Raw genomic sequence first — 24,882 nt, 5'->3', positions numbered from 1 at the left:
CATTGTACTGCACCAGCCTCAACGACAAATATAAAGGGAATTTGTTTAAATGGTGTTGTAACCTTGTCATCTCTTTCTTGGTTGAGTTGTACTTTATCACCTTCTTGGCTGTCATTTCTGCAAGTATTTTTCCTTGTACTCTGCATACATTCTGCCTTTATCCTTCCTCTCGCTGTCAGAGAGAGATGTGGCCAGCTGGCAAATTTTTATCGCAAAAGTGGCAGGATTTTGTCTGCAAGTACAAAATGCGCGTTACCAATAATCGCGGCAAATATCGCAAGAATAACAAAATTCCACAAAAAAGAAGGAAACAAAAATCAAAGGGGTCCTTGGCAAGATGAAAACTGATATCGCAAAAGCCGCAAAGGATTTCCCTTGTTTTCCTTCTCTTTGTGAAATTTGTTATTCTAAGCTTACTTGCGATCAATGGTAACGCGCATTTGGTCCTCGCAGACAAAATCCTTGCGACGTCTGCAGTATTTCTTTAATCGCTAGCTGGGAAATTTTTGCTAAAAGATTACAATCTTGAGATATATATTTGTTATTTTGCAATGTCTGTGATTTTTGTAAGCGGGCATTATGTCCTTGCAGACGAAAACTTTGCAATTATTGAAGGTAACTCTTTGCAAAAAAACTTTTGCTAACGCTTTCAACCTGGACATAAGTACGCTGTCACGGTCTCTGAATTCTTCTTGACTGTGAAACTCCTGAAGCCGTAGTAGTTTCGTTCTGATCTTTCTTCTAAATAGTAACTGAATAGTAACTTACCAGGAATATTTCCTGTAGTTGAATGTGGTGTGCTGCGTGCGATACAACATCAAGAATTTATCCATCTCTGACCTTCAGTCACGACCATGTTTCGGGTGTTCTTTCGGTGTTTCGGGATACTGCGATTTTGTGTTTTGTCTGTAGCCATTAAGGTGTTGTTTGTCTATGTTCGATTCTATTTTCCACGGGAAAGTTTGATGTGATTGCTGACAAACTGCGGTCCATTATCGGTCCTTAAATAACGAGGAGGGCCATGAGTGACAAAAATTAGTCTTGGACATTAGTGATCGTACGATCTTCTCACTTGTGGTTGACTAAGAATCTGCTGTATTTGACGACTACGACAGATATGTAATCCCCAGAAGGTAGTGGGTCCAACAGGTCAGCGACTAGATGTTGCCAGAGTGCAGACGGAAGATCTGTTCGACTCATAGGCTCAGGTTTTAAACTAAGGCTGCTAAACAAGCTGACAGCCTTCACAAGTTTTACAAATTTCAAGCAAAGACACAAAGGACCGTCATCGTCACCAAAATGTAGGATTTCCAGAGATTCCAAACAAATAAGTAAAATTACCATTAGCCATTCGTGTAATTGCCAGTTTTAAGACTGTTTATTCCTCAGGACGCCGTTTGGTATTGTTACATGGAGTTAGGTCTCGAAGTCGCATACGAACAAAGGTCTTTAAGTATTAATATACAAAGCTTTCAAGGTAGAGCGAGTTTCAATTGAGTGTCGTAAAACCAAAAGTAATTAATTTGGCCAATCAAAAGAGATAAAGACAATCCAGTAAACCAATCAAAACTCGAAGTAATTACACGTAGCCGACACAAAGCGCGGGAAAATGTGCACGCGTGAGCCATGATTGGTTTTGGTTTCACTTCTGATTGGTTGAAAAAATAACGCGAGAACTTTGAGCCAATCACTGAGTGAAGTAATGCAAAACCAAAGCAATTCGCTAATTACTTTCGACACTCAATTGAAAACCGCTCTATCACCGTTGGCAACACGACATGTGTTCCAGTTAATTGTAGAGTTCTTTGTTCCATCTTCATACCCCGAACCGTCTGCACAGTGTTCATCCTCCTACAGCAGCCACATCGACCAAAGACTTCCTTAAATGCTCGCCTGTATTTAGGAATTCTCCAAGAATAAATGAATGGATTAAAAACACAGTTTACTAAAATGATTCTACTTGACAAACTAAGAAAAATTTCGAAGCCCCTCGTCTCTGCGAGGGACGGTCTAAGAGCAGATATGTTTAGAGCGATATAAAAAGGCATGACGGTTACGTAGAATAAGACAACAACCAACAGAATGGCTGACAACAATTTCCGCTCGCTGTTTCTGTCAATACAAGTCCTCGTAGACCTTCGAGCAACAGTCAAATTTCCAACTTTATTCTGGTTATGAAAACGGAGTGCAGTGAATGTCTTCCAGTTAACCACAGGTAGAATAATTAAAGGTAGTGTTACATGAACATGGCAATAAAGGAGAACAAACACACGATAGGAAAGTGCCATCGAAAGACAAGCGAACGATACGGAGTAAATCCAACTCAAGACTAAAAATGCTTTGATTCTCAAATTGTTATAGCGAGCTCTGTGACGGAGAGGCGAAGATATTGCGTGAAAACGTTCCAGAGACATAGCAGATATTGTACAGGTGGAAACGATACATGAGATAACCCCGAAAGTATTTATCATAATTATAGCTCCATTAAGGTCTTCTCTTGCTCTTCCTCTTAACAAACTGAGATTGTAATAGATTCCTCCGCAGCCAGGCACAACTGCGGTTAACAAATCGCACACTCCTAAATTGACCACCAATAGCGACACTGGTGAATCTCGTACCCGATACCGAACAGGATTTCGGAAGACTGCAATCAGGAAAACCAGGTTAGAAATAACTGCTGATATTGCAACCACAGAGATCAAAATAACCTGTGGTAGATAATAAAAATGACTGCTAAAGGTGAGGTAAGATGTTAAATTCGCCTCACTTGAATTGAACATTGTACTGAAGCAAAACAAGTTTGGGTCACTCTTGTGAACTTTGCAAACGGCTCAGCTAAAAGACCAACTGATTTCTTGTGAATATTCGTCCGTATATGTTATAGTCAATTTGAGCGTGGGAGATAAGATGTAATCTTATTGTTCATTTACCCTTTGTTGACGAGCGATTTGTAGAAGTCAAAGGCGATTACCAATCAAGCATTCTCAAAAGGAACCCAATCAGAAAAAAAAAAACGGAGGAAGAGCCATTAAAAGACTTTCAGAAGGTATCCGGAAAACAGATGACGATTTCCCAGTGTTTAAAAATTAGGATAGTTCACAGCAGCTGCGGAGGTTTTTCATATTATTAATCAAGGCAGCGACTAAGAGAAAATTACATCCTTCATTTTCTCTTGCTAGCGACGTAATCCAGAATTCGCAGACCTAAGATTGAGACCGCCATAAACAATGACGGATTTACAAGCCTTTGAAAAGCGTTCGCGCTGTCTGTAAATACAGGTTGATGGCTGTTGCTCACAAGCGACTCACTAACGGGCTCGTGCAAAGCCACACTACTTATACATGAGCCCCTTTTCGACTTTCTAGTAAATGCCATAAACACTGAAGTCGAAAGAACTACAATGGCCAATAGCAAAATACCTTACAAATCAAACGAAACCAATAAGAATTTAGAGTTAAAAAATAGGCGGCAAGCCAGCTGTGCCTGACTCACAACCCACATGAAGCACAGTACATAAAGGGTAGTCAGCCTGTGATAGTACCTGCTGCCTAAGAGGGTCTAAGAATATTTCTGTACTTGAATTCGCTAAACTCATTGACTTTTTTAGTGCCATTTAGTGCGTCAATCAATGCAGCATTTACGTGACTGTAAACGTCTCCGCCATAGTAACGTCTCTCTGGAGGGACCGATAACGCTATTACGGCGGTGATTCGGTTGTCATCTTTCTCTTGCTTGCATAGTACTTTATCGCCTTCTTGAATGCCATTTCTGCAACTGTTTCTTTTGCACTCTGCATACACTTTTCCCTTTCTCCGTCCTCTCGCTGTCACGGTCTCTAAATTCGTCTTCACTGCGAAACTCCTGAAGCTGTGGCCGGCAGCGTAGGAACGGATTTAAGATTAGGGGGGCTGAAGTCGACGTGTAGGAAATCGGTGACCACATTTTTAAAGCAGGATTTGGGGTCCTCAGTGAGTTCTCGAGCGCAGAGGAGACCCTGAGTACGAGGTTGCATTTTTTTGCGCCAACTCCAAGTACAAATATAGGCGCCTGGGAACCAATCTAGCATTTATCCACACGATACACCCGCCAGTTAGATCGTAGATGATTTTGAAGGGGCTCAAGCGACCAGATGTTGCCTGAATGCACACGGAAGATCAGTATGAATCATAAACTCATGTTTTAAAGGCTGCGAAACTAGCTGACAGTACTTCAATTGTCACCACACGTGGCCTCTCCTCGTTGCCACAATACTAGTGTGACCTTCATGTGCTAAATCCAATACACGACGCCAGGGTTCCTTTGGCACTTTCCTTTGGGTTCCACGAAGCACAAGTTTTCCAGTTGCACTCAATTTACCTCGCAATACAATACAATAGCATGCCATCTGCCATTTAAGAGGCAATTTCGCATACTTTACAGTTCTGGAAAATATTACGATGCTCTCTCGACTTCACGGGTTGTCATGGCAACAAGTTGATAACCCACCTTACTTACTCGTCCGTCTTGTCCTTCTGTCCTGAAGGTGACGTTGGCTGTAACAGGTGTGACAATGAATTTGCGATGTTCCTTTGCCCTGGACCGTATTTGACTGTAAACTTGTAGGTTTGCATCCAAAGAAGCCACCTTTCGATCCTGGCACAGGTCTTGGATTTACAGGAAAAGAAATATTCCGGCTAGACGTTTATGGTTGGTTAGTAGGTCATACTCAGCACCAACGAGATAGGCATGACGTTTTTCACATGACCACAATCAGGAACACCTAATGGCTAAAGCTTCTTTTTCAGTCCGTGAGTAACGGTTTTTCATAGGTGATAACTCACAGCTTGTTTTAATTGCACTCAGGTGAATTAAGGCCTGGGCCCAGATCTACGTTATGAAAACAAGTGGTGGGGGGGAGGGGGGGGGGGCTGGTCTAACCATTGCTCCATTTTATACAACACGAAATAACTCAAGGACATCGTTAGCAGCAATCAGATGTAAAACCTTAACTGCTATATATAGGATAATATATTATCAGGCGACATGTCAAAGTTATTTTTAGCACAGAAATCTTCTCAGCTAAACGGCAACACTTTTCATCATTTTCTGGTGGCTGGATTTACCTTTATGATGTTAACACTATTGGGTACATCATTTCTGTGCTTGGACATTTCACGATAATTTTAAATAAATGTCCGAAAAAAGAAATCCTTTTCCATAGGGAACTCTGCACTAGTACAAAATGCAGTATATTTCCAAAACTAAAGACGTATACGAGTCGCATACGAACGAAGCTTTCAAGATGTCACCGTTGGCAACATGACTTCTGTTCCTGTTAATTGTCGAGATCTTTGTTCCATAATCATAGTCTGGACAGTCTGCACAGTGTTCAGCCTTCTACAGCAGCCACCTGGACCAAAAACATCCTTAAATGCTCGCTTGTATTTAGGAATTCTCCAAGCATAAATGAACGGATTAAAAATACAGTTTACTAAAACGATTATACCTGACAAACCAAAAAATACTTGATAGCTCCACGTCTCTGCGAGGGACGGTCCAAGAGCAGATATGTTTAGAGCGATAAAAACAGGCATAAATGTTACGTAAAATAAGACAAGAACCAACAGAATGGCTGACAGCAATTTCCGCTCTCTGTTTCTGTCAATACAAGTCCTTGGGTCTCTTCGAGCAACCGATAAATTTCCTACTGTATTTCGATTATGATAACGGAGAGCAGTGTATGTTTTCCAATTAACCACAGGAAGAATAATTAAAGGTAGTGTTACATGAACATGGCAATAAAGGAGAAAAAACACACGACGGGAAACTGCCAGCGAAAGACAAGCGAACAATAAGGAGTAAATCCAGGTGAAGGCTAAAAACACTTTGATTCTCATATTGTTAAAGCGAGCTCTGTGACGGAGCGGGGAACATATTGCGTGAAAACGTTCCACAGACATTGCAGACATCGTACAGACGGACACGATACATGCGACAACCCCGAAGGTACTTATCACAATTCTAGCTCCATAGAGGTCTTCTCTTGCTCTTCCGTTTAACAAACTGATATAGTAATAAATCCCTCCGCAGCCAGGGACAACTGCGGTTAACAAATCGCACACTCCTAAATTTACCACCAATAGCGACACTGGTGAATCTTGTACCCGACACCGAACAGGATTTCGGAAGACTGCAATCAGGAAAACCAGGTTAGAAGTCACCGCTGATATTGCAACCACAGAGATCAAAATAACGTGAGCTAGATAATAACTTAAATGCTCTCCAAATTTGGGGTAAGATGTTGAATTCACCTCATTTGAATTCAACATTGTACCAAAGCAAAACAAGTTTGGGTCACTCTTGTAAACTCTGCAAGCGGCTCAAAAAGGAACTGATTTGTGGCGAATTTTCTTCTGTGGCCGTATGTTGTAGTCGATTTGAACGGGGGAGATCAGACGTAATCTTGTGTTAAATTACTGAATTAACCCTTTGTTGACGAGCGATTTGTACAAGGCAAAGGATTATTAATCAAAAACTCTTAAAACTAACGACAGCTACTTTAGAAAGTCTAATCTGAAATAGTGAGTGTCATTGCTGATAGCTGAAGTCTTGCATTTTAATCGGTAGTAAAACCTACGGCCAGCCAATTTCTTTTCCAGATTCTCTACAACTGATCTATGACCAAGAAAACGCATTTTTTAGGGCGTATGATGTCTCTTACAGAATTTGTATAAGTTGACAAACGTCTGTGCTAAGGACTGAAGCAATTAGAAAAAAAAAAACTGAAGAAGAACTAACAAAAGCCCTTCAGACGTTATCCGGAAAACAGATGACGATTTCCCGAAAGTGCTCAACCATTAGAATAGTTCACAGCAGCTGCTGACGTAATCGTTTTTATAATTACTCCTTTTTTGACGAGCGATTTTTACTGGCCAAAGGATTACCAATCAAGAACTCTTGAAACTAAAGACAGCTATTTTAGAAAGTGCAACCTCAAATATGCAAGAACTGAAGTGAACTGAAGTGTCGCATTTCAATCAGAAATAGAACCTAAGGCAAGCTAATTTCTTTTTCGGATGCTCCACACCTGACCTATGACCAAGAAACGAAATTTTTCAGGGCGTATGATGTCTTTTACACAATTTGTAGAAGTTCAAAGGAAACGTTTGCGCTAAGGACTGTATTCCGAATTCAAGAGCAATTTGAAGGACATCCGAAATGCTTATAACGAGGGACGTTTGAAGTTTAAGGTAGCTCGCTAGAGTATTTGCGAATACCCTCACTACAGGGTACGAGTTACACAAGGAAACCAAATTAATTTCTCTCAAAGTTTTCCCCGTAGAGACTTACCAATATGGGTACCGATATAAGAAGGCTTATTTATTGGGTGTCAATTTTTGGATTATGGCCGTTACCATGGCAACATCACATCTTATGATAGGCAGACATATTCTTATTTTTGGCCTAAAATCTTTAATATTTATACTTTCCTAAGGTGCCACATCATGGAAATAAAATTGGCAGACATTTTGAAGTAGTAAAAAGTCAAGGACGTTCCGACGGTTTTGCCAATATCCTGGAATTTTGCCATTTTTACTGGGTTGCCAGTATGGCAATCCCAGGCGGAAAGTGGGTGGTATTTGTTCGTTTTTATTTTATATTTTTATTTTCCGTGTCGGTAAAAGTCTTGCCTGTCACTCCCCTGCTAAGTGGTGTCTTTGTGCATAGAGCCTTCTGCGCGTATTTTCTTAGGATCGAGAGGGTAGTGGGAAATGCGTAGATTTATCTGGTGGACACAGTCAAACGATTCACTTAACCGGCAATGGCGTCGAAAGTCATGCAACGCGAATGGCGTTTTAGTGGATCTTTGAACAAAATATACCCTTATGAAGCTCAATAATGGCAAGTCATTTGGATACTGAGCAAGACAGGCGGTGCAATCTTAAAAGCGACGAGTAATGGACTTCGACAACAATCTGTCGCCCGTCGAGCCGAAATCAAAGTGAGCTGTATTTCTAATATTTTACCAAGTGTGCTGTAATGTAGAACACTGAAACCAAATGGAAAATTCTCTGGTAACTTATGGGTTCAACAAAGACAGAGAACGAATCGAACACCTTAAGTGGATCTGTGATCAACTCTGCACAGTCTTTAGGTAAAAAAAAAAATAATTGGAAATGTGACAGCCAAGAATTATTTGAAAGAAAGCTTTTCGTCTATTTTGTGCTTCATTATTCAAGGAAAAGGTTCTTCATGGAAACGGTTTGATCCTGAAATTTTAGTTTGTTGTAATATTGCGCATATTTGACACGATTGAGTTTTTTCTCTTCACGCACGTAATGAAATAGGAAGGGGTTTTTGCCTCTAATAGCAAATATGTTGTTTGTTTCAAAACATTGTTCGCTGGAAAAGGAAAATGAATTCATCATGTTTTATAATATGCGAGCTTAACGGTATATTTTTTATGGCAATAGTAAAGCATTTTCGTGTCAAATGAGGTAAGCGTCTTTCTGTTGTGCTAACTTAATTAAATATAAATATACATTCTGCCTCGTGAGTTTGTTATTCTCGTTAACCAGCAATGGCGTCGAAAGTAATTGCAACGCGAATGGCGTTTTAGTGCATCTTTCAACAAAAGATGCTCTCATGGAGCTCAAGACGGGAACGTCAATTGGATGAACAAGACAGGCGATGCTGATCTGGAATCTTAAAAGCGACGAGTAATGGACTTCGACAACAATCTTTCGCCCGTTGAGCCGAAATCAAAGTGAGCTGTAGTTCCAATATTTTATCACGAGTGTAGTGTTTTGTACAACACTGAAACCAAATTCAGGCTTTACGCGCCATACTAGTGCCCAGCTTGCGCGCGGCCCTAAAACTCGAGGAGAAGCCTCCTTAAAACGTTTTAACTGAATACCTGACATTGCTTCGGTCACATATCGCATGCGCATCTAGTGCCAGTCCCCAACCGTGTGTTTCAATGAAAAAAAACATCTAAAAACTCTAAAGAAAAGAAATAGAGCAGTGATTTTTGCATCGGAACGGAACCATGTTATCATTGTTCATAATTTATAGCATGAGATTGCTGTTTGCACAAAAAAAGGAGGAAATATGTAAGAAAATTTATGAAAATGAGGATTTATGACATCATAACTTCGCTGAAAAAAAATGCTACAGATTTTTCTTCAGAGTGTTTATGCACCGTTGCAATAGCTTTCAGAGTATAACAGGATAGGCTCTCTGAGTCTGTTTTGTTTGGTAACACGGAAGACCACGAGTAACAAACATATTGGACATTGGTGATCGAGTCGCACGATCGTCGCAGCTGTGGTTGTTTTGGTAAACTCCATCACAAAAAATCTGCTGTAATAGTCGACTACAACAAATATTTAATCCCCAGAAGGTAGCGGGCCCAACAGGTCAGCGACCAGATGTTGCCAAAGTGGCGACGTAAGATCTGTACGACTCATAGGCTCATCTGTATACTCGTAGTTTTTAAAGTCTTGCAAACTTTGTCTGGCTCCTTCAATTTCAATTTCCGGCCACCAGACCTTGCCCCTTAGAAGTTGCTTCGTTCCCACAATGCCAGGGTGACCGTCATGTGCTACATCCAGTATGCGACCCTTTTGGTTCCACGAAGCACAAGTTCTCCAATTGCATTCAATTCACCTCGCACGGGTATGTACTCTTTGAATACAATGGCGTGCCATCTCCCATTTAAGAGGCATTTTCGCATATGTTACTCTCTCGACTTCACGGGTTGTCATGGCAACAGGTGGATAACCCACATCACATACTCGTCTGTCTTGTCTTTCTGTCCTGAAGGTGACTTTGGCTGTAACAGGCGTGACGGGGAATCTGCGATGTTCCTAGGTCCTGGAATGTATTTGACTGTAAGCTTTTACGGTTGCATCCTAAGAAGCCACTCCTAGATCGTGCCAAAGGTCTTTGATTAAGGAGAAAAGGAACATTCTAGAGGTTCGTGGTCAGTTAGTAGCTCAAACTAAGCACCAACGAAATAGGCATGACATCTTTCACATGACCACACTATGGCTAAAGCTTCCTTTTCAGTCTGAGAGTAAAGGTTTTCTGTATTAGTCAAGCTCCGGGTTGCGTAGCTGATACTTCGCAGCTCCTCGGAGCTGTTGGACTAACACAGCTCCCAAACCAACTGGGCTTGCATCAGTACATTCTTTTCCAAATTTCCAAGTGTCTTGGCACTAGCCAATCGTTTCTTTAACTCTTCAAATGATTGTTGCTGTTCCTGACCCCACACAAGTGGCTCTCCGTGTTTTGCAAACTGGCCTAGAGGTGCTGATACTGTCGCCATGTCAGGAATAAAACGTGCGGTAAAATTGACCATACTCTGGAAACTCATCACTCAGCGTTCGTGAGTTCACGGGCATCAACGACAGCTTTTAATTTAACATCAGCCGGACTATTTCCACGCGCTGACAACACATTATCAATGAATTCCAGGTGTGTCATCTCCGTAAATTGACATTTGTCGCGACTAAGCGTCAATCCCATGCTGTTCAAAACTGTCACTTCATTCTCAAATCTTTTATCATGTTCCTCCTCAGTGTCAGCATGGACTGTGACATCATCAAAGATATTGCGAACACCTTCTTTGTCCTGTGGGTCGTGACGGAGGACCTTCTGAAAGATTATCTAAGCCATCTCGATCACGCGAAATACCAAAAACATACACACTATCACTTTTCTCATGATCCTTAACTTCTACTTGCCTTACAATGTGATCCACGTCCCATTTTCTTCTACCATCTTGGATCTTCGGTTTAAGTTTTACACACTCTTTCTTTCTGCACCGTTTTCCTCTAGAAAGCTGGCCTTATGAGGATTAGCTCGTAAGCAGGAAATATAGGGGCTCTGTTACTAGTTTCTGAGAGAAACTAGTAACCAAGCCCCTATATTTCGACCACGCGCCATCTTAAACGAAAGAGTCTATGATGATCCACCTTTCCACAAAAAAAATATCGAACCACTCCTGGTTTTCCAGCTCTTGAGTTTTCTTGTCCACTGGTCTTTGCGAAAACACTATTCACTTCGAAGAGTGAAGTGATCCTTATCAATTTGAACAATTGTCTCTTACAGTCACCTGAAAAATGCAGGTGGTGCCAAAGGGTTTGAACCCATGACCTCTGTGATACCGGTACAATGCTCTACCAACTGAGCTATGAAGCCACACGGTTGAGAGCAGATCTATTTATTTATACAAGAAAGGATTACGTTTTTTTTTTGCAAATGTTGGCCGTGTAGCACCTGCATTTGAACAGACTTAACTGATTCTCCGGGTACTCCGGTTTCCCCTCTCCTCAAAAACCAACATTTGACTTGTTGTGTTAATTGTTAATTTCACTTTACAGTGTCCCCAATTAGTGCTCCAGCGCTAAATCTACTAGATAATTAAATAAAGTTCCTTTCCTTTCCTTTCCTTGGCCAGCTGGGTCATGTTACGAAGTCAAATCCTTTCGTGCAGAACGTTTGCTTTCGGTTTGAAATGCTTATTCAACGTATCCTCAGTTCGCTTTTTGGTAATTATCCTTACCCTGGCCTTCATCACAGAGTGAAGAAAATAACTTGAAATGTCTTGAACCTGTAAACTGGCGACACTTCGTCTGTTCGACATTAGAGGACATTAGGTATTACGTTTACGGCAAACGGCAAACGTCGGACTGAAATTTGCATTTTGCCAAAAATGGAGGAAATTCGTTTGATATGAGCTCATTTCTTGCGTTTTAGCAGCAGGTATCAAGTGACTTTGCAGCAGCCCAGCGTTTCGCCATTGCGCAGATTGGTAGGACATTTGGCATGCGAAATGAGGCACGAAAACCGAGCAATCAAGCGTGAATCCCGAATAGAGGTCTCGCAATAAGAGAAGAAAGGGTGAAACTGGCTGTCTAAATTCGACAATTTTCAATAGCTAGAGATGAATTTTTTTGCAATGATAGACTGGCTTTTTTGTAGTTGAAGGTTAAATCTACAATTCTATAAAAAAACTAAGAGAGCGGTTGAAAGTAGTATTCTTTTTACTTCAAAAACTGTGCTTTTTTGGTGTTTCTTGTATGCGAAATGACCCTTACCCCCCCCCCCCCCCCCCGGGAGACTTCCATATAAAAAGGGGAGGGATGCTCGTCGTTTTGCATAGGGGTATAAATTTTGGATCTTGGTTTCACTTAGGGTGTTCTGGGCAAAACGCAATCATACTAGTATGGCCGTGAAGGTCTCCTCTAGGGTTGAGCGCGAAGAAATATAAAAGTGTATTTTTACACTTTTATATTTCTCCACGTAGATGAAATTATGAGATGATAATGTCTTTGCCATCATTAAAAGGCACTGTATTTTCTATATATCCGTGTTTTAATGTGGTCTCTTTTAGGGGTAAAAAAAAAAATCCCTGGGCCACGCCCGGATTGGTCTCCTTTAGGGGTTTAATTTAAAATCTCCGACGACCATCCCTTCCCTTTTTACATGGGAGTTCCCCCCCCCTCCCCGGGCTGTGGGAATGGAGACGGACAGAAGAGAATCTGAGGAAAGAAGAGCTTGGTAGAAGCTGGCATGGATCGTGCTTCCTTTTCTCTTAATACTAAAACAAGTGTATTCTCGCTACGTCAGTAACCTTGCCGCTGTACTATGAGCATAGGCGTTCCGTTGCAAATTTTCTTTGCAACTATCCGCTCAGCTTGATAGATGCCGAGAACGTTAGGTTTTGTATCGCAGAATATTCGGGTACGAGAAATCACGGCAGTTCCTAGGCTCTTATATTAGGCCTCCGGTGGACGACTACGTTTCTCCATCTTCACAAAGAATCGAATATTGTGGCGGAAGGAAAAAAACTGGAGTATTTGTAGAGTTTATTGGCAGGCCAAAGGGATGCCGACGGATCAAAAAGCACCATATCACCCATTAGATAATCTGACCAAGAGTTGTGTGTTATAACTTATTTGTCCAAACAAACAAATCTAACAATTGCCCATTCTGTAAAGCAAAATGAGAAAAGTTAACTGTTTCATAAAATGTCCATTGCTAAATATGCGCATGTGCAACTTCAGGAAACAAAACAAGAGACAATAGCGCTCTGCGATCATTGTTTAGTCTGTCACCAAGTCAAGATAATGAGCTTCGTTGTGCGTTCTTAGCAATCTATGATCCAAGCACTTTCTAAGCATTCACGCATGCTGACGCACGATATGAACTAGAAGTAAATGTCCCGGGAACAAGACGCATTCTGTTTGCCGTTTCGCGGAAACGTGATGATTAATCTCTCTATTCTTTACCCCTTTTCCAGCGGCGAACAGTTCAAAAGCCAGTACCCATCTTTCCCAGCGTGGCAAAATTCCAACCGTCCATCTGAACAATCAAATGGCGTCAATCCATTCATATCACTCAAAACTACACTCGACATCTTCAAGCAAATACACACAAATGACCGTCCTCGTCCTCAAAATATAGGATCCCCACAGATTCCGAAGGAAATAATTGGATTCAACCACACTCGTAATCTAACTCCTTTTTTTCTACACATGCGCATGTCTTTTACACAACTTATAAGGAGGGTGGAGAGGGAAGGTTAGAACACGGATACTACTGACTTGGCTGAATTTCGTGACAAAGCCCATTTATAATTAACTGTATATTCAATAAATGAATAAATAAATAAATCCCAATCCATCAAAATCTATCCTGAAAATATCAAATAGGTTATACAGGAAGTAAAATTAGCATGACTATTTTAAGAAAAACAAGGAATCCTTTCAGTTTATAAAACATGTTTCGACAGAAACTTCTGCCATCCTCAGTTATTCAGAATACAAGGCGATGGATGCTGATTTTAAAATAAGTAGAAAATGCTAACGTGAAACTGAAAGTAACAACGGAATGAAGTATATTGTGAAAATGTGGGAATTAAAAAGATAGTTTAAGATTGTTGATTGTTGTTGGCAGAAGTTTCTGTCGAAACATGATTTATAAACTCAAAGGTTTCGTCGTTTTCCTAAAATTCTTTAGTTGTCTGCTACTATCAAGACCATTTGGAGGTATAACTATTCGTGTAATTGCCATTTTTACCACGGTTTATTCCTCTGGAAGCCTTTTGGTGTCGTTGTACAAAGTTAGGTCTTCGAGTATGAACGAAAGTCTTGTTATTGTACAAAGCTTTCAAGATATAACCATAGGCAACTCGACTACTTTTCCTGTTAATTGTCAAAGTCTTTCTTTCATCATCATATCCCGGACAGTCTCCACAGTGTTAAGCCTTCTACAGCAGCCACCTGGACCAAAAACTTCCTTAAATGCTCGCCTGTATTTAGGAATTCTCCAAGCATAAATGAACGGATTAAAAACACAGTTTACTAAAACGATTGTACCTGACAAACCAAAAAAAATTTGATAGCTCCTCGTCTCTGCTAGGGACGGTCTGACAGAAGACATGTTTAGAGCGATATAAAAAGGCATGAGGGTTACGTAGAATAAGACGAGAACCAACAGAATGGCTGACAACAATTTCCTCTCACTGTTTCTGCGAATACAAGTCCTTGGGTCTCTTCGAGCAAGAGTCAAATTTCCATCCTTATTCTGGTTATGAAAACGGAGAGCAGTGTATGTTTTCCAGTAAACCACAGGTAGAATAATTAAAGGTAGTGTTACATGATCATGGCAATAAAGGAGAAAAAACACACGAAAGGAAAGTGCCATCGAAAGACAAGCGAACGATATGGAGTAAATCCAACTCAAGACTAAAAATTCTTTGATTCTCAAATTGTTATAGCGAACTCTGCGACGGAGAGGCGACGATATTGCGTGAAAACGTTCCAGAGACATAGCAGATATTGTACAGGTGGACACGATACATGTGATAACCCCGAAGGTACTTATCATAATTCTAGCTCCATTAAGGTCTTCTCTTGCTCTTCCTCTTAACAAACTGAGATTGTAATAGATTCCTCCGCAGCCAGGCACAACTGCGGCTAACAAATCGCACACTCCTAAATTTACCACCAATAGCGACACTGGTGAATCTCGTACCCGATACCGAACAGGATTTCGGAAGACTGCAATCAGGAAAACCAGGTTAGAAATAACTGCTGATATTGCAACCAAAGAGATCAAAATAACCTGTGGTAGATAATAAAAATGACTGCTAAACGCGCGGTAAGATGTTAAATTCGCCACACTTGAATTGAACATTGTACTGAAGCAAACACAAATTTGAGTCACTCTTGTGAATTCTGCAAGCGGATCAAAGAGCAACTGATTTGTGGCGAATATTCTTCCGTATGTTATACTTGGGAGATAAGAAGTAATTTTGTGTTTATTACCTTTGTTGAAGAGCAGTTTGAGCAAGCCAAAGGACTATCAATCAAGAACTCTTAAAACTATCGACAGCTCTTTCAGAAAGTCTAAATTGAAATGACAAGTATTATTGCCGATAATCATTGAAGTCTCTCATTTAGATCGGAACTAACGCACAGCCGATTTCTCTTTCGAATTCTTCACACCTGACCCATGACCAAGAAATTTACAGGACGTATGATGTCTTTTACACAATTTGTATAAGTTCAAAGGAAGCCTTTAGGCTACGAAAATTTGTGATAAGAAACCAATTAGAAAGGAAGAGTTAACAAATTAAAGCCTTTCAGAAGGTATCCGGAAAACAGATGACGATTTCCCAGGATTAGGATACTTCACAGCAGCTGTGATTGATTTTCAGATTAACAACCAGGGCAGCAACCAAGAGAAAATTAAAGAGAGACATCTTTCATTTTCTCTTGCTTTCGACCAAATCCAGAAATCGCGCAGACCTGTGATTGGGAGCGCAATAAACAATCGCGGTGTACATCCAACGTGTTCGTCACTATCATTGACCTATCACATGCCGGTGCAATCTCTGGATTGACACGCCTTTGACAAGTGCGCCCGCTGTCGACAGAGACTCAGAAAAACGAGGAACTTCATTTAAGTGTCTAGTCGTTCTAGCGCTGGAGCACTACTTGGGGACACTGTAAACTGAAATTAACAATGAAAGCAAATCAAGTCAAGTGTTGGTTTCTGAGGAGAGGGGGAAACCGGAGTACCCGGAGAAAACCTCTCGGTGCAGAGTAGAGAACCAACAAACTCAACCCACATATAACGCCGAGTCCAGGAATCGAACCCGGGCCACATTGGTGGGAGGCGAGTGCTCTCACCACTGCGCCACCCCTGCACCCCAACTATGAATACCGGTTGATGGCTGTTGCTTCAGTTCACAAGCGACTCACTAACGTACTCTTGCAAAGCCACACTACTTGAGGCTCTTTTCAGTTCAGTACTTAGTAAATGTCATAAAGACGGCAGCCGAAAGAACTACGATGGCCAAACGCAAAAGACCTCACAAATCACGCGAAACAAATCGGAATTTAGAGTAAAGTGAGAAAAAGAGTGGATAAAAGAACAGTCGGCAGTCGGCAAGCTATGCCTGACTCACACAATCCTCGCATAAAGCACAGTATATAAAGAGTAGTAACCCAGTGATAACACCTGCTGCTTCACAGTATGATCTCCGTACTTGAATTCGAAAAAATCAGTGACTTTCTTAATGCTTTTTAGTGCGTCAATCAACGCATCATTTACATCTCCATAGTAACGTCTCTCTGGAGGGACCGATATTCGCACATGAACTACAATGCAATAAAAAATGGTTTCAACCAGGTAGGCTAAGTCTTGAAGTAAAGAGTAAACTAAAAAAAAAAAAAATTTTTACCTGGTAGAATTAAAAGTCATGAGGCTTGTGGGACCGTGTGTGACAAGAAACACAAGTGGAAAAGGAAACCAGTTGGATTCGGCACCGCCTAAGACTAAGAAGACCTTAGACAGCAATGACCAGAAACAGGTTGCTGACCTGCGGTTTTCGTTAAAACAATGGTTTGCTGGGGGTGCTCAGTCTCGCGGGCTCAGAAAACCTGGTTGTGGTTATTGTTATTTAAGGTTTTTCCTAAGACTATCTCAGGTCGTCACAGCACGATTCGAACCCAGGGCATTCGCATTCTAATCCATCGCCTTCCACTTGTTCCGAGGGCATCCTTCCGTTTCATCGAAAAGCAAAGATGGTCTCAGAGAGGTAATTATTAAAGATGATACATCGATCAAACGTTTTCAACTATTAGGCAACTTTTAGTTGATGTAATACCTCTGGGAGCTCAAACCGAACACGGCTCGAACGGGGTCATTCCTTTGATAGCCAATACTCAAGCGGTGAATTTATGCTGGGTAGCATGTCTTGATCGAACAGACACCTGACAAGGATTGAGTATGAGTGGGTGTCCTGCGACGACTTAAATTATGATGTCGAAAACACTTTTAATTGCTGAGTGTTGACCTTTGATTAGGTAAAATGGATGGTAACAGTACGTGGAAAGAAACTGCTTCACCTTGAGCCACTAGTGAAATTGTGGTCATTACAAGGGGTCATGGCCCGGAGTCTGCTAATCTTGTATCTCTCCTGGAGTTGTTTCCTCAGACTGTGCGTTTTCTCGCCAGGTATTGTCTCCTTCAATCCTAGACAAATTGATTGGGATACTTCAACCTTTTTTAGGCAATTATCAGTGAGAAAATGGTAATCAAGCGTTATTGACTTTATTTCAGGCTGGGGTGCGTGGAAGTATTGCGCAACCTCTTGGGATGTTTCAGGTGTGTTCTACCTTCTAACTGCTTTTGGTTTTGGGCGCACTTAGTGTATTAAGTCACTATTAAATTTGAACAGTGCGCAAAGTTTTCAAGCAGCTATAATCAACAATTCTGCGGTTGTGTAAAGAGGAATGGCCAATGCCGTTTTCCCTTTACTCTCTTCCTGTTCTCAAGCCATAGCGTGAGTTCAAAAAAGGGCACTCTACATAATCTACCCTGAAGCGCATACCTCACACTTAGGTGAATTAGATAGCATAGACAATAGAAGAGACTACTTGCGTAACAAATGTAAGACTCAAATAAAGTCTCCTGGCCACCCTTTACATCATCTGTTACCTAGCCCACTCTTGAATGAGCCTAAGTATTATCTAAGGTGTAACTCGCAAAATTACTATCTTTTTAAGAACACGATAGCTTGTAGGACGAAGAGAGCGGAGAACTTTTTTACGTTTAGATATTTTAGTTAGTATTCTTAATTGATGATTCTACTATTTTCACTGTAATTATTAGTTGTAAATTCTATTATTATTAGTATTACACTTGTAAATCCTAGCTCGTTAATTCAGTTTTTCTACTGCAAAGCAAAATTAAGGATGATTAATTTGTAACGCATTCCCGCACTAAACGAGGTCTGTTGGTCTGTGTTGTTAACCTTTTTTACTCAATTAAAGACCATTCTTTGCACACTTTGCTTTCACTGAAGATGCTATGTTACCATAATTTTGTTACGAATTTACATGTCACGCATGAATAGCATATTCAAAACTGAAGATTATTATGCATTTAACACACTGAAACTTCCTGTTTATTATTCAACCAAGTCTATGGTCATTTGTTTTCATTCAAGGATGACATAAGCAGAAAAAAAAACAATGCTTTATGTTCTGATCGTAAAAGAAGAGCTTGAAGTGTGGCAAGATGCAGCTCAGGGTCAGTTACAATATCTCTCAGCATTATATTGCTTATTTACAATCGTATTAGACGCCCTTTATGACAACATGAGGCGAGTGTCATTGTATGCACACCTTGCGAACGTACTGTTTTACTGTCCGTTGTTTTCGGCATTTATAATGACAACCAAGTGTAAACACAACACGTTTTTTAACAGTCCCGCCGTCAAAACTTGTTGTACGCAAACGGCTCTTTCTAAAACGAACGATCTGCCCATAACGTTTTGAACTAAGAAATTATATGGTTGCCAAGTTTCATGCCTTGACAGTTTTTGGTTTAGGGGTGCAAAGCCTGGAATAAGCCTAAGAAGCTGATGGAGGAACGTTCGTTAATCGAACACTGCCACTAACTTGTCGGTCGTTGTTCGTATTTCATTATTTTTTTGCTTTTTCTTCTCTTGTTAATGTTTTAAAAGTGCAGTTCAGTTTTTTGGAAGAGAGAAAATGGCTTTTAGGTTCTTTTTTTTGATAATCGAGCAGCATCAGTGCTCTAAAAGATTTTGAGTCAGTTTCAGCTCGGGCCTCTCCCTTGTTCAAGTGTCCAAGGTGCTGTGCCGTGACTAAAGTTTATGTCCTACTTTCAGGTGGTCGCAGAAGAGCTTGGATTTCGGTCCACAAAGCCTGGGATTTGCTCTCTCACAGACCTTGTCAGCAGTCTTATCTGAGCAAAGTTATCCATTCATATTCAAACTCAGAGCCTGTGAAATGGTCTAGTTGGACATTAACAAAAAGGCCTTCACACTGTCCTATTGTATAAATCTGTCCACTCTTGAAATTCAAATTAAGAAGTGAATAGAAACATCCCACAAATTTAATTATTTCAAATTTAGATTGACAAGGAACGAGACAAATGAGGCTGAAAATTGTAAATAGTTAATTTACACGCTTCAGACTCGGTTGGTTAAGTCTTAATGGTTCGCGATTTGTAAAATTATTGTATTCATGTTTGAAAGGGTCCTCATTATTAAAAGTACTTGTGTTTAATTTAGTTCCTGTTCTCTTTCTTGCAGTTGATTTGATTTAATTACACGGATTTCTAAGCTCACGGACCAACATTAATACCCCTCGATTACCATGTGGCTCTTTCATTTTTTACTTGCCTAATGCACCATTACTACTCCTAATCAAATCCAACTAATGTTCTCTTATGACAAACCCGATAAATGTCTTGTGGTGCGGTATATCTGAAAATTATTTTTCCAGATAAAAAGGGCGGCTGGGCGAAGAGTAGTCTGAATTGAGTTATAGCACTGAGAGCGCTAAGCTGGCCGTGGAACCTTTCCAACTATGACACAGTCACTGGCATCCTCCACACCGACGAGGCAGTAAAGAGTCGTCTGCCTATTGTGTCTCATCAAGCCTGTTTCTGGTGATCCACTTCCCTTTTCAGAAGTCTCTCACAGACCTTGTCAGCAGTCTTATCTGAGCAAAGTTATCCATTCACATTCAAACTCAGAGCCTGTCCTACTGTATAAATCTGTCCACTCTTGAAGTTGAAATTAAGATGTGAATAGAAACACCTCCCAAATTGAATTATTTTAAATTTATATTGACAAGGAACGAGGCAAATGAGGCTTAAAATTGTAAATAGTTAATTGACACGCTTCAGACTCGGTTGGTTTTAAAAGTCTTAATGTTTCGCGATTTGTAAAATTATTGTATTCATGTTTGAAAGGGCCGCTTAAACGAGCTTTCGCCCAACCCGTCCATTTTCTTGTTCAGCTGACCTATTTATAGTGTCACATGTTGATTGTTGCTCAATTATGGGATTATTTATTCTCTTTAATATGAAGCTTTATTTATGTGCAGTCGAGCCATTTAATTTGAAATGCGTTTTACATAGTTGACAAACACAAAAGGTCTTTACTAGTGCGTTGCTTAAGCCACACTTCAGTTATGTTTTCTTTTTGCACTCGCCCAATGCACCATTTTTCTTCCCAGTTGATTCTAAGCACTATTCACTTATGTCAAACCTGCCAAAAATGAAATTTCTAGTGGTGAGGGCTATTTCCTAAAGTAAAGGGTTGGGCGAAGAGTAGTCTGAATTGAGTTATAGCACTGAGAGCGCTACCTCGCTAATTGAACTGACTAAGCTGGCCGTGGAACCTTTCCAACTATGACACAGTCACTGGCATCCTCCACACCGACGAGGCAGTATAGAGTCGTCTGCCTATTGTGACTCATCAAGCCTGTTTCTGGTGAGCCACTTCCCTTTTCAGAGAATATCCATCTAGAAATGCTAGGGCCTTTGTCTCAGACCTTCCCAGGGGCATTGGCAGGAACGTGAGTTCCTCGTATGTGGCCCCTTAAGCGAGCTTTCACCCAACCCGTCCTTAGTCTTGTTTAGTTGACCTATTTATAGTGTCACGTGTTGATTGTCGCTCAATTGTGGGATTATTCATTCTGTTTAATATGTTTAATATGTGTGCAGTCAAGCCATTCCATTTAAAATGGTCTTTCGTCTAGTTTACAAACACAAAAGGTCTTTACTAGTGTGGTGTTTTAGCCTCACTCCGGTAATGTTCATTTTACGCATGCGCATTTGACTACGTAACATGCAGGCTCCCCCATCGATCTAAATGACAACAAAGCTTAAACGGGTTTGAGTCCAAGGCATAAAAATATGGCAATTAATTCACTTTTTCCTGTCTTGAAAACGGTTTTAGAAATCCAGACCAACTTTTTAGACGAGCGGAAAGGTCTTTCCGATTTTTTTTTCAGAGAAACGAGGACTGAGGACCACAACTTTATCAACAACTCTAGTTCACTGTCACGTGTTACCCTCGTAGAAAAGGATTTTTAACTTTATCTTTGTATGCTCACAGAACTAAATTATTACTCCCCTGCTCGACTAGAGTCGCTCTTTCTTTTTGCACTCGTCCAATGCACCATTTTCTTCCCAATTGATTCTAAGCACTATTCACTTATGTCAAACCTGCCAAAAATGAAATTTCTAGTGGTGAGGGCTATTTCCTAAAGTATATCTGCAAAATACCTGTTTCCAACGAAAGAATTAAAGGGTTGGGCGAAGAGTAGTCTGAATTGAGTTAAACCCTGTTTCTATTTAAACCCCAAAGGAGAATAACATATATGTTTTATAAAGGAGATTACGTTTTAATGGGGTGAGGAAGAAACAATACAGTAAAAACTGAATTGTGCCTCTTTACAATAAAATCAAATATGCGACTACAATTACAATGTATTTTTATCTGCTTAAAAGTTTTTTTAGTGAATGAAATTATTCTTTCGAGCTCTTAATATTAAAGATTTTCCAAATCTTAGGGTCTTAATTAACACTGGGCTGAGCCAACCCCCTCTGCTTTCTTAACTCGTACGGACTATTACTTCAGGGAGCTGGTTGGAGGCTAAAAATCTTTTAAGAATTAAGGACTACTTATAATAGATTGAAATAGCTGTTCTGTTAATATATAAGCTCTCCTGGTGGGCCCGAATGGGCTCCAGCCCTGCAAGCTGAAGGGCGTCTGAGTAATGCACCCTGAGAAAAATACATGACAGAGCCCTCCTTTGCACACTTTCTAGCTTCATTATAGAGAAATTATTGTTTACATTTTTGCCTCATTAGCACAGGGCTAACGTTTTCTGATCAATCAGCCCAGAATACTCTAAAGTACTCAAAACAGGCCATTTCCGAGTTCTTGCCTGGCTCCTCTTCAAAGCGAGGCTAAGTGCGAAGTTTTGTTATGAAAATTAGTTTTCATTCTTATGTAAAGTAGAACTAATTACAACCACAAAACCTTCGCACTTAGACTCGCTTTGAAGAGGAGGTAGACATGAACTCGGAAATGGCCTATTGAAAAGTGCATCGCATAATCAATGAGCTATCTCAGAAAATCTGAACCCGATATACCAGATATAATCTCTGAGCAATGATGCTTCGAAAAAAATTCGAAATTTTGCAAAGAATGAATGGGAAGATTAACGCCTTTGCCACCAAATAATTTATCATATTTTGATGGCTAATGACTGGCTCGTTATCAAAGCTAAAGGGCTGAAAATTGGGAGATTTAACTAACTTTAACAAGTTCTTTTACCTTTTGCCGGAAGTCAATTTGTAAATAACAGGATGCCTTCTGTGAACAAACTCACATGCTAATGCAACAAAATGTAAACAAAGACGTCAGAAAAGTTTCCCTTAATTATTGACCAGACAAATATTAAAAAAGGAAAAAAATAGGTATAGTTAAAGTCTTTAATTATTATGTACACTGAATAAATAACCATTTATGGCATGGCAACAGGAGGCAACACCGTTCCGAACTTAATGAAATAATTTTGGGCCTTTTCGACTAGGGGGTTTTTCGAAAAAATGAAAATAAAAGATCGTGAGAGAAGTGCAGTTACATTCACTTTTTGCAAGTCAAAACAAATGCAAGCACTAAGCAAGTTATGCTAAAAATATTTATACAACAGACTAATTTCGATATATTAAAATTCAGTCCTAAACAAAAGGCATCATCTCGAGGCTCTGGGGGACTAAAAATAACGATTTGTATGAGTTTATTACCCAGAGCCTCGAGATGATGCCTTTTGTTTAGGACTGAATTTTAATATGTCGAAATATTGGTTACCAGAGGTTATGTTGATATTCTATTTGAATTGCAAATAATTCATAAAATTATTCATCATTTATCATTTAGTCTATAACGCTTCCGTACAACCACCGTGGTTCTCGCCGAACGCTTCGTTTTTCTTTCACTTTGTGCCTTGACTGGTGAAACGATAAATTGGTCCCAGCTACTGGTCTGTTCATGACAAAAGCTACAGGATTTGTGCGAATGAAATTCAAAGAAAACAAATAAGAAAAACGTTGAAATATCGACAAACAGGCATGTTTACGTGAGCTCATTTCTTTGGGACCCTTTGGGGGAGGGCAAGTTCAGGTTCTGTATATTACGCCTACTATTCCTGATAAGAGATAGCGATATTTTTTGTTTTGACGTCACATTCTTTTGATATTCAAATGCAAACCACGGAACAAAAGAAGTCATTGTTTCAACAGCTAATTAGGTTCTGGTTGGCATACTAATAACAATGGATGACGTCACGAAAAGTATCGCTATTGAAGTGAGAGGCAGTAAGGTCTGCTAGGGGTATTGTTTATTTATTTTATTTTATTTACACGTTATTTAAAGAAGCTGGCACGGAATAGTTGAGGTAACTAATGAACTTGTGGCCCTCTATCTAAATATTCTTATAATAGAAAGTGTACATAGAAATGTGAAAGCTAAAAATACAATGTACATTAAATTCTAACATGACTATCAATAAAACTAAGAATATCCATCTGATAAGAAGACGAATTGTAAATAAAAATAAAACATGGCTTGAGAGCCAATAATGAATCAAATGTTAAACTATAAAATGGTGAAGTTTCCGTTGTAGATAAAAAAAGATTGTTTCTAAAATTGTTCTTAAAAGACTCTAATGATACAGAATCCCTGAGTTATAGACTTAAGCTGTTCCACAGTTGACAAGTAGTAACTGCGAATGATCTACCTCCTTCAGTCACACGATGAAATCTTGGACAAATAAAATTAGTGTTAATATATCTTGTAGAACGATTGTGTCGCTGACTATTGAGTATTAAAGAGCCTTCAGTATATAAGGGTACTTCACCCTTGATACGTTTTTACGCAACACAGCATTTAGCTATTTCGATTCCTCATAAAAAGGAAGCCACTGAAGTCTATTGAACAGCTTGACACTAGACGCCTGATTGTCAGCATCAGAAATTACCCTGGCCGCTCGTTTTTGCAACTTCAATACACGACCTAGATTCTCCTTGTCACAGCTAGTCCAAAAAATACAGCTAGTCCGAAATACAGCGGTTGTTAATTCAATAAAATGTGATCTCGGAAGTCTAGACGTTAATGCAGAGTTCAGACCTTTTGGTTCAAAATGCTAAAATAGGTTGGTAACCCATCGATTTTAGAAATTTTGGTTTTGGTTATGAAGTCATCGTACGATCGTTCTTCCGTTCGTTCAACTCCTCATGTAAGTCAGTAAGCGAAATGTCGCACTGCTGGACCACGTTTTTTTGGCGGGAGATTTGCATTTGCTGGAACCCGCGTATTTTTGGCGGGAAGTTGCTTGATGGGCGTATTGCATTTCTGCATAACATTAATGCATATTTTTCTGCATTTGACACCGAGTAAACAAACAAAAAAATTCAAAGTATTTTTTTTTCATATCTTGTAGAACAAAGAAACAAGAAAGAAAGAAAGAAAAACAGCAAGCAGGCCACAGGTAA

General features: G+C 40.0%; 1 protein-coding gene across 1 annotated transcript in view; it reads left to right on the top strand.

The window, feature by feature from the left end:
- The first annotated feature begins 23,663 nt into the window (after nucleotides 1–23,663).
- The window catches only part of LOC137975660 (uncharacterized), a 7,173-nt gene continuing 5,954 nt past the window's right edge, over nucleotides 23,664–24,882 (top strand). The window contains exons 1-2 of the mRNA XM_068822812.1: nucleotides 23,664–23,711; nucleotides 24,831–24,878. Coding sequence (XP_068678913.1) covers nucleotides 23,664–23,711; nucleotides 24,831–24,878 — 96 coding nt within the window. The remainder of the gene's footprint in view (nucleotides 23,712–24,830; nucleotides 24,879–24,882) is intronic.

Source organism: Montipora foliosa, chromosome 11 (genome assembly GCF_036669935.1).
Source record: "Montipora foliosa isolate CH-2021 chromosome 11, ASM3666993v2, whole genome shotgun sequence".
NCBI lineage: Eukaryota > Metazoa > Cnidaria > Anthozoa > Scleractinia > Acroporidae > Montipora > Montipora foliosa.
Note: the sequence above shows the minus strand (reverse complement) of the source record. Positions and strands in the feature narration are given on the sequence as shown.